At 30.4% G+C, this 11,727-nt stretch overlaps 1 protein-coding gene across 1 annotated transcript; it reads left to right on the forward strand.

Moving 5' to 3' along the window:
- The first annotated feature begins 804 nt into the window (after window positions 1-804).
- On the forward strand, window positions 805-11,306 carry LOC139492543 (uncharacterized). Its single transcript, XM_071280704.1, has 3 exons — window positions 805-1,275; window positions 9,071-9,211; window positions 9,893-11,306. Exons 1-3 carry the CDS (start codon window positions 1,044-1,046, stop codon window positions 10,279-10,281), a joined length of 762 nt encoding a protein of 253 aa, XP_071136805.1. The 5' UTR covers window positions 805-1,043; the 3' UTR covers window positions 10,282-11,306.
- Window positions 11,307-11,727: the final 421 nt, after the last annotated feature.

Below are 11,727 nucleotides of genomic sequence, written 5' to 3' on the forward strand. Positions count from 1 at the left end.
TATCGTATAGATTTACGCTGCGGCTGGTCAATTTTATAACCTTTCAACATTATCAGTAAAACAGAAAAAAAATACTCGGTCAATCTTGAATACACAGAAAGAAATAAAATGTACATAGAAGTTTGGTTCTTAAAAACTACATGTTCTTTATTGTATACTTGATTCGTCCTGAATATGCATGAAATATTTGTCACTGGACTTATGCATTTATTTGATAATCATCCTACTTTTCATGATAAATAAGTTTAAAGCTCAATCGAGACCTTTTCTAAATCAAAGAAAGGTTTATGCTGTCAACCCCCCTTGAATCCGCCTCTGATAAGTTTTTTTTTAAGATAGTACAGAAAATAATTATGTGGTTCAGGGATCTGTTATTATAGATTTTGATGTAAAGAAGATATTTTTGTTATTTTCAACAATTATTATTAAGAACTGTTTTTTTTTCAATTTTGAAATGAGTAGAATGACTTGTCTCTTTTGAAATGTGTAAGTGAATCATACACGTCTAAAGAGTCTGAACGTGACGTCACGTAAGGAAAACATAACCACAATATTTTGTCACAATTTAAAAAATAAAAACAAAACTATTGAAGTTAAAACGTTTTTTATACGTAATTTATATTAACAAAGAATTGTCTAATTATTAAAACACTCAACGGTTCCACGAGACTGTTTGCACAGTAGGAAAACAAGGTACTTATAGAAGTAAGATGAAACCACGAACCACAAAGAACCTTTTGTTCTATGACCATGTACCAATAATTTATCCAAGGTTAATATTGAAAGTATTCTCCTTTGTCAATATTGTACCCGGTAATTCTTAAGTTAGTACGTAAATTTAAAGTTTACATCGAAATAATAGATAACTTATTTAAATACCCGGAGTTCATAACAATTTTCAGTATTAATTGACTTGGTATTGGAAACAGTTTTATTTATCAAAAGAAAGTAACTAAAAGAATCAAGCAAAATTAATTGTAGACGGATATTTCATACATAACTTAAACAAGTTGATTGATCCGCAATCTATTCCAATTACAAATATGCAAGATAACGATGTCGAACGTTATTTGAAGGAGAGTTCGAAAAGTTATAAAGAAGCTAAAGTAAAGAATTATGCGAGGAGGAGCTCGCTACAGAAACGAACACTTGGTATTGAGACAGAGAAAAGAATAGCAGCTGCCAGTTTTAGCAGAGAAGAAAAACAATTAAGAGAACAACTGAAACAGATGAAAATAGAAAAAAAGAAGTATTCCATCATAAACGACTTGAGAGGTATTTATATAATTATCATCCTGTTATACAAAATATGTTCTTTCTTTCCCTTTTTCTTTTTTCCTTTTTTGATTTTTAAATTCATAGATTCCATGGAAAATAGTGTTAATGATTTCAACGAAAAGTGGTTAAAACAATGAAGCCATCGGCATAATATGGATCATTGTAGACGGTTACAATGGGAGACATAGGGTTGCAGTTTTGACTTGCAGTATACAAAAGAGCATATATTAGGTTTGGTCAGAAGTATAAGCATCACAAAACGTCTGACACATAAAGGTTTCCACGACAACACGCTTGTCTGTCATACTGTAATGCAAGAACTTTGCCAGTATTTGTGCTTTAAAAAAAAAGGGGGGGGACTGATATTTGAGAATTTGTTTTTACCCAGTTCATGGTGTCTGGACACCTGTCTGTATTGTAGACTGTATATTGATTTATAAATGTCTATTTGAATTTTGTTTGGTTGATCAGAAATCCAGCACCACAAAAGGTTGCCTACATACTTCTTTGGCGAATTCTTGCTTTGGAAACCTAGTTTTCTTCATGAAGATGGAAGTGTTTAACGACCTTGACTTGCCATACAGCCCTCGCACGGTCGGGCTAGTTTTTTTATTATATGTATAGCGGGCTGCTGCATCATTGACTATATCACATATGTTCTTTTTCATACTAAAATCTTGAATAAACTTTTAAAACCAAATTTTTTATTAGCTTCTGCACCCCTTACTGCACCTATCCTGTTATTGAAGCTTTGGTCCTGTGTTTTGCCATATTTTATAATAAGTCACATACAAGGATAGCAAAGCAGGATTGTTTTTACTGAAACGACAATTTTCTAAATTATGCGTTGCAATATGTGTAAATAGTCAAGTTCCAAATGACATATAACTTTGATCGTGAAGACATCAAGGATTTATTAGTTAATTTGCTATGTATTGAAGATCAATTTGAATTTTATTTTTCATTTATATCCAACCGTAACCTGTAAATTTTACCCAAATATGTAAACAAAAGGCGACAACTATACCGACGTTTGTAAATAAAATACGCTATAAATCTTGAGATATAAATTTTCACAAATACTTATTAAGTTAATTTATTTTCAGTACAATCCTACAGTTGAATGATACCTGTACTTCATTTTTCAAATTTTCTACAAACTCTTGTAGCTGTCATAAATCATTCAGCGCATATATGGATTGAGCAACTCGTATTATAATCTTCAGATTTGTTCAGGAGTGTCAGGAATATTTGTTTGGTCTGGGTCTGGCATTTGTTTCAGATTCTAACAAAAGAAATACTGACTTACTTAGTTTTCTCGTTTGATTGCTTCAAATTTGTCATTTCGGACCTTTTATAGCCGACTATGCGGTATATGGGCTTTGCTCAATAGTGAAGGCCGTACAGTGACCTATTAGTTTTTAATGTATGTGTCATTTGGTCTCTTGTCGAGAGTTGTCTCATTGTGTCAATCATACCACATATTCTTTTTTATTTTTACTACATAAAGATGTCATTCGATTACAGAGCCTCAGTCATTAATGAAACATTTTGCACGCGTACATTAATCTTTTTATTGTAATTCATATTTTCGGTGTTATGTAAAGAACTCATAATTACATGTATTATTTAAGAAAAGAAGTTATGCATGTGTAATTTATTTTGCAACTGACAGATTCGTGTTAAATACTTTACTACTTTTCCGTGTAGGCTACTTAAAATAATTTTAATGTTTGAGAATACATTTATGTAATGATTCAAACTACTGACATACAGACAGTGGTGGCTAAGAAACGCCAGCCCATGTAAACTATTTGCCTCTGTTGTCATCTAAAACAGTTTTTATGTTTATTGCCACATACTTCAAAGTGTTTTTTTCAAGCTTGATATCTTTGATTACTTTTATTAGAACAAACCAGCATTAAAGGTTGGTGTTTCTAAACGTTTTTTTATGTTTTGATGTTCAAATTGGCCAAAACTAGTATGATTTTTATCAAATTTATCCATGTTGACTATGCCAATCAAGCTATTTTGTTGTTGTTTGAGTTGCACAAAGTTCTACCAATGTAGTCAGTTTTAAGAAAACTCATGACCATCGTATTAAAATGTTTGAATACAGTTAAAACATTATAAAGTAAACGTAAACTTGCAATCAAATTAACGTTTGACAACATTGAATTAATTTGTTAATTTTATATACAGTTGTTTAACCGTTTTAATTAATAAATGGTAAACTAACAAAGACTACTCAGAAAAATTGGCAACGGATCCGCTAGTTACCTGCTAATAATATTGAAAAAACGGAGATCTACACAGAAACTATAATTTTCAATAAACGGTTATTTCCTTCTTTTCCAAAACTATTGAATATACAATTGATCATCAATACATTGGATTTTGTGTTTGATTCATAAAAATAAGGCACGCAGTGACTGCTTATCTGTTCTCTGCATTTATAAACCTAAAACTAGATTACCAATTTCTTGTTTCTTGTCATTTTCCGAGTTTCCCTAATTAATCAAACACACACTCAAACAAAATAAATAAATGAAGGCTTTTAATATTTATTATTTGATTTGAACTATTTCAACATAGTATGATGTAAAGAAACAATAAATTCATGCTTTGAAAAGTTTCCTCTTTTTTTTTTGTACCACACGTGTTTAGGGCAACAATTACTATCTACACGTGGAAGGATAACTTCAGGAATAATTTGGATTGGATCAAATTATTATTCCAGCTAAACGTACTAATAGAAGGCGAAGCTCTAAAGATATTTATTGGCGCTCACACGCTTGGTATATGGTTGCACACTTTTAATTTTGGTGACTGTTTCTTTTTTTCTTTTCTGTGTTTTGATGTGAAGTTGGGTTTTCATTACTTATTTTCTTACATTCTTTTTTCTCTCTTGTCTCTTTTTCAAAATTGTTTTTCAAACATGTTTACTTCTTTTCAATTGACTCTTTGATTTTCTTGTATCAGCTGGTACTTTTTTTCCTCTCTAATCATGATTTTTGTGGCAATAATCTTTGATGTACACGTAATATTGGCCTTACATACGTCATATTTTGTTGTTCAAGATTAAACAAATACAGATGACAAATTCACAACAAAGTTTCCTTGTCCATAGATTCTAATAGAAAAGTTTTTATCAATACAATTATTGCTTTCAAAGATTTTCATTTTTGAAGGAGGCTATGGAGATTCTCACTTGACGAAAAAATGTTTCAATCATATCTTTAGATAAATTATCTTATATCACTATGGACAATCAAATGCAGTCAAAATTACACATTTCAGAAATGAAATCAAGGGGTTTTATCTCTTGCATACTCATAAATTTTATCAAAATATGTTTACTAATATGACATGTGTAAATAAAAATAATCTAATAAATTTCTCAAAATCAATTCTAATTGGCACTTATACTTTTGAGGGTTATTTTTCAGTTTCGAAATCAAAAGTATTAACATTTAATGAAAATTTTCGGATACAGTTTTAAATTTAATTGGCGGAAAACAAATATTAGTTAAACTGTAAGTGAAATTAAGTGACGTTTAATTTGGGTCATTTGTTGTGGAACTAAAATTGATTTTGTATAGTGTTGCAATGCTAAATGAGTGTAATGTAGTAAATGCAAATAATCATTTCCTTTTTAACTATTGACTACCTAATTGGAATGTCTGCTATCAAAGAATAAACTGGGGCTAGGTTTTTGACTTGTCATATTTGTTTCGTAATAAATTGAGCACACACTTATAATATACATTTTGCTTATTCTTTAGTTTTCTATGTTGTGTCATGTGTACTATTGTTTGTCTGTTTGTCTTTGTCATTTTTAGCCATGGCGTTGTCAGTTTATTTTCGATTTACGAGTTTGACTGTCCCTCTGCATGTATCTTTCGTCCGCCCTTTACATAGAACTTTGTAGAGACTTTAATTTAAAAGTGTATATTACAAATTATTTGTAAAGAAAAAGACAGTAGTAGATAAATTGTATAAACGAATTGATTGACCATCCTTTCTGACCCTCTTTGCCTTTTCGATTATATTTTATCTTTTATTTATCTTTTAATGGGATCCGTACTTAACAAATGACACGAGATATATTCATGCAGTGAAGTATCAATTTCAAGACGATTACAATCTTCTTTTAAAGACACAAACGTTCATTGTATCCTAATCTTTTACAAGTATAATTGATTCTTCGATCCTTAGTATACAGATTTTGAGGTACAAGTTTTAAACAATAGATAAATTTCCTCTAAAAGAAACTTGTCAGAAGAGAGAGAGAAGGAGAATGCAAGGAGAATGTGAAGATACTGTAAAGAATTTTCCGCGCAGTTTGAAAATCAAAACAAAAGATAAATGTACACGTTGCTTTTTTACAAATTTGCACAAAAAACGGAATTGCAAAGATTACGCACGAAAATAACCCTAAACCGTTACTGATGCCTAATTAAGAACTTTGAATTCAATAAGGCTGTGCTAGCGCTGTTTCATTACATCAGCTGGAATGTTTTAGATTCAGGGCCGACTAAACCAAAGTAATTAGACTGTATCTTTCTGAGAATTTCCGATATAATTAATCAAAACACATGGAGAAAAACGTTACTACGTCTGTAAATTTATCTTTTTTTTTTTAAACATTTTAAAGATGGTATGTCGAGAAAAGATGCAATTTTCGACCGAGTTTATCAATCCAACAAATTAAAAACACACTTATGTAGAACACATGTTCCTGATGTTGGTTTTTTTTAAACAAAAATTAACTTCAATTAATCTTTTGAAACAAACAAATAATATAATAATTCTTTATTTGCAAAACAGACAAAAACCAATTTAGGTTATGGCAAATACAAAACAAACATGATCAAACATAATGAAAACTCGACAATATTATAATATTATAATAGGTATGTCTTCAGGAAAGAAAAACGTCTAGTTAATGTACATATTCTGACCTTATTTATCTGTAAAAGTAACACATGAAGTTAGATTTTTTAAATTTTATATTAGAATTGACTAGATTGGAAACTATATGTGAATGAAAGCCGTGCAGGTGAAATTATTTATCATCACTAAAAACAAAGGGGAAAATTTATTTGAAAGGACAAGGTGATAGGCCTCTCTTTAAATTTACAGTTAAAGTGTGGATAATGTGTGTTGTAGAACATTTTTCTTATTTGTGACTTAACAAATGGATTGACCCCTTTTTGAAAGTTCTGAATCCATCGCCGTAACATATAATTCTTAAATTTGATAAAAACAAATATGTATACTTTAATTCAATTCACAATTGCTGCATTGTCACAAAAAATGTGAACTTCCCTAATCAATGAAACAGGACAATGCCATTTTCATTTGTAAATACTATAAACAATAAATTGTCATGAATCAATTTAAACGTGTCCTAATTTAGTAACACTAAGATTTACAGGGTAATAATCATTGAACATGGATTTTAGAAAGCTGATAATGATTAGTTTTTATCAACTTAAAATGTTTCGTGATTATTGTCTATTCATGTTGAAGTATTTCTTCCTTATTTGAAGAGGAAAATTAATGTTATTAGATAATTGATAATACGGTTTTGACTGGATTGTATTTATAGTTAACATCACGAGATATAACTTGGTCTTCCCCTTGCTGTACATTCGTCGGTTCATTTATATAGTAATATTGAATGACTTCTTCTAATCCCCTGTTTTGTTTTAATTTTGGGATTTTTAGTCACATGTCGGTGTTTCGGTTTTACTGAATCAAATGTATTTTTTATAATAATATCTTTATTTGTCATATTTAAGTAACATTATACTTGTGACATAAACAAAAGTAACAACAACAATAAACTAACTGAGTTGAACACACACATATCTCTATATATATATATACAAGTAAAACTAACTAAGGGTCCCCTGCCCTCAGCCATTAAGACTGTTTTTTTTAAAGGAACCTGTTTTTTTCACTTGGTTTATATTTTATAAAACGCCTGATTTAGTTATTCCTATTTGTATGGTGTTTTAGTGTTCTGTGTATTGGAGGTTTGCATCTTTGTATCTATACTATTAAACGAGAAGACCTCATTTTGTGTGTCGCTTCTCTCCCTTCCACAACAAATTAATCATCATGCCTCTGTGTTCTATATGTACCATGCAAAGTCGCATTTGTCATCCATCTTTATAATTATTCAGTTTGGGTTATTTTGGGAGAAAAATGAAGAAAAAGGCGTCCGGATATTGTTTCTGTCATCAGACTGACTTTTAAGTCATAACCGGCCAAGACTTCCGATTTTAAACTTTAAAAAAAAATAAGGGATGAAGGGTTATTTTCGTGCAAAGTGTTTTGTTCATTTTTATTTCACGTGCAGCAATTAAAAAGGTTCGTTATTCATCGTGTTTCGTAAAATCGATAAAAAGATCAACGTACAAGAAATTTTTTAATTGTGAAATGGCAATTTTGATTCGCGTTCTTTCGTCCCCCTTTACAGTTCCCCTCTTAAACATAATGCATAATTATTCGGGTACAGGACAATTATTTTCGCTCGTTATTCTGCATGTATACTATGATTATAATCCTATAATATATAGAAACTCTGTATATAATATAGCAGTGATCGCCGTGGAGAAGAAACTTGGAACCAAATACACTTTATGTATTTTATGTATGTTCATAGTATACAGAAACTCGAAAATCATGAAAAACAGAAAGCAATAAAAATAACGGATTTTGGAAAAAAGGGAGAGGGCTTAAAATAATTGTCCTGTCTCCAAGTGCCTATAATGACTCAGTTTGATACATTTTCTAAAATTCTCCACACATAAAATATTTTACAAAAATTCATCCTACAACAGTTTACATACTTTCAACCACGCTCTAAATACTCGCGGGTGTGTTCTAGTTTATTTGATATTTTATACACAAGAAAATCAAGAAATTCAAAAGTTTATACACGCATTAACTTTCAATGAAAAGAAAAGAGACAAGAGAACAATAAAATAAAATAGAAAACACATAGTAGTTAACCTATATTGTATATGTGTATATTGTTTTGAAAAGGATACTCAAAGTTTGTTTCTTAACAAAGAATTCAAACTTTAAGCTTCTCATACAGGAAAACAAACAAAGAAGCTTATGCAAATTATAAAAAGTCAACAAGTCGAATGGTTTCTGATTTTGGAAGCATTTGAGCAAACTATGACTGCCTCATTAAATATTAAGTGTACACATTAGTTTTGTAAGTTTAAACATTAACACGTTTTAAAAGCTTATAAGTAGCTTAAGCAAATATACAAAAAGTCATGCTACTAAATACATATAAGATTTACATGTCAGAATTATTATAGTAACATACATTTGTGTTAGTTCATAATTCTACAAAGTGTATTGTTTTGTTCGTTAAATAAAATATGAATCGCGATGTTTTAATGTACATGTACACATGTATACATATATGCAACATCTCTAGAAATTTCGTGGAAACATTGCCTGGTGTACCGTCTCCAAATATTAACCATTTTCGAACCGATAAAAGTACAAAAAGTTTAAATTTACCACTATTACATAAAACAACATAATGAATGTCAATTTGTAAACATATTGAGTCGCTGCTGCTTTGAGTTTCTGCATTACAGATTAAAAAATGATGTCAGTATGGAATCGATGATAAGATTGTAGTTGAATGGTGTTCATTAAGAACTGATTAAACGATTATCCTTCCATTCAGAAATTTCCCTCTGACGAATATTAATATTATTGTTGTACCGTTATCATCACGCATTAATTTTCTCAGACAGGGAACACAGTCATAGTGTACCAGAAGAACCACATGTTCATGAAATCAGGATACCTACAGAACCTTATCCAATCACAATTAGACCTTTAGGTAGTCCAAAGACTCCTAGGAAGAATGGCAGAAGCTTTGAAGAAGAAGGTAATCTTTAAGAGCACATATATATCGGTGGATGTTTTGTGGAATCTAGTATAATTAATGGGTTAACCATTCCCCACTTTACTTTAAATAAAAGTACAACACAAAAAACCTATACAGAACAGCCGAATCTTGCAAGAAAGTAACGATTTTGTTTTAAAGCACATATACGTACAGTTACAGAATTTGTTGTTGACTTGCAAATTTCATTCTGATGCACATTGACTATAAAAATGACCATTCAAAACTAGCTAGTATTCCTTTTTTCATAAAATCACGTATTACCCTGTATCACTTTTCCAACACAATTTGTTTCTTCTGTACCATTTACAATGAAACTTGAAGACATGGGTTTAAAAGATACAATTTCTGTATAATGGACAGAAACCAGGTTGTCAAAAGAGAGGCGAAAGATACAAAATGAATATTCAAACTCGTCAGCCGAAAACAAACGTTCACTGCCATGGCAAATCAAAACCCGAAAAACAACGACAAGACTATCAACTTTACACACAAAAAAAAATACAGAAAATCTAAAGACGGTCAAACAATGAACTCCAGCTAAAGCACAAAAGACTGAATTAAAATAAAATACTACACTCAAAATCAACAAGAAAAATACTACTTTTGGTCCAGTAAATCTAACCTTTCAACGTTAACTATATTGTTTTCTTGATTCTACAGGAATGAGATATGCCAGAAACAGAGGAAGAAGAGTATCGAAAGAATTTGAAGACTTACATATAAATACAAAAACTGGTCAGTTAAATAACAAACCAATGAATATGGCTAAAAAGGTAATGAAAGATAAACTCTCTGGTGGCATGACTCGTAGTTTGACCACATTACCTCCTACCTCTCCAAGTACTCCACGAAAACGAGGCTTATCCCGAAAACACAGTCAGAATAGTGACAGTTCTTCTCCTTCTCATAGTGTGTCTTCCATGGACAATATTCATTGGGTAGGAGAACAACTAGAAGCGACAAAATCAATACGCCGGAACCGGAAGACAGTCGAAGAACAGGAACTCATTACGGAATACAATCGTCTATCAAAACATTCTCCATCTTGATTTAGAAATCTGCTGACTCATAATAACACAATAAAGAAAAAATATAAAGATGGGTGCATATATAACTATCAAACGGATGGTAAAAAGATTATTATGACTTTTTTTTAAAAGTGTGGTGGTATTGTTACAGAAATTTTTATGAGATCTATGCGCATATAATAAAAGTGACCGCTAGAATTTAATAAAAGTTTCAGTCTTATTTTCAAGTATGATATATGAACATAATTTTTTTTTGCTAATTTAGATTCGTATTCAGTCCAATGCACTATAATGATTCAAAAGCAGAGTCGGATGTTTAGAGGTATTTTCTCTAGTATACAACTGTGCGAAAAATCAAAAAGGCTATAATTTACATGTATATATCCAAAGTTGTTAATAAAACCAACAACAATTGAACTCAAAGCATGTCATAACTGACTCAACTATTTTTGTATTTTTGTCTTAACTAAAATCATGTATCCATCTTCTTATTTTGGGGATAATATTGAATTTAATATGAAAAATTTCTAAATATTGTAATGCTCGGTACAACATAAATAGCGTACGTATTTTCTTCGCTTTTAATGGTGATTTTTATTTAAGAGTGATTCATGACTGCCAATGTAATGATAGTTTTATGCAAAGCTTGGAGAACTATATGATTGAGCTATTAAAAAATCCCACATATATTGAAAGAATTCAAGATCGGTGGTAGAGATAGAAGTAAAAATATAGATTAAATTATTTTAATGTTTCCCGGTGCTATAACACTTGTACGATAATAATTTATGTATCATATATATTGACAATTTAACGACAAATTACAAAGTACATTAACCTTAAAAGATTGAAATCTTTATTAAAGAAATTGTAATTCATAAAACTTTCAAAATAGTATGTTTATACAATAACAACATACTCAGCATGTAATACTCGGCATGTAATGCATTGTAAGTGAAGTACCATTGATAATATTACTTCAAGAGTTTACTTAAAATATACATTATTGATTTTGTACCTAATAAATAAATGACACGTTCTTTGAATACTATCCTTTCTTTATATTGGCCATTATCAACGCATCCTGTTTTTAAATAATTTATGAATTTATTCGAAACCAGTTGAACTCCAATAAATGTTATGTAACAATGATTAGTTGTGGGTTGTAGTAATGTGATATCAGGGCAGCTCAAATGATGTTAGGTTGGTAGTTTAATTTCCCGTTTGAATTGTTTAAACATTGTTCATTTCGGGGCCTTTTATAGCCTATGTTGTATGGGCTATGCTCATTGTTGAAGGCCGTACGATGACGATAAGTTGTTTATTTTTGGTTCAGTTAGTCTCTTGCGGAGAGTTGTCTCAATGGCAATCATACCACATCTTCTTTTTTTTTTATACAAAATGTATTTTTAAGAAATATAATTATTTCAGGTCATTATAAATACCCTTTTTATCATGGATTAGGAT

Source organism: Mytilus edulis, chromosome 10 (genome assembly GCF_963676685.1).
Source record: "Mytilus edulis chromosome 10, xbMytEdul2.2, whole genome shotgun sequence".
In the NCBI taxonomy this organism is placed as follows: domain Eukaryota; kingdom Metazoa; phylum Mollusca; class Bivalvia; order Mytilida; family Mytilidae; genus Mytilus; species Mytilus edulis.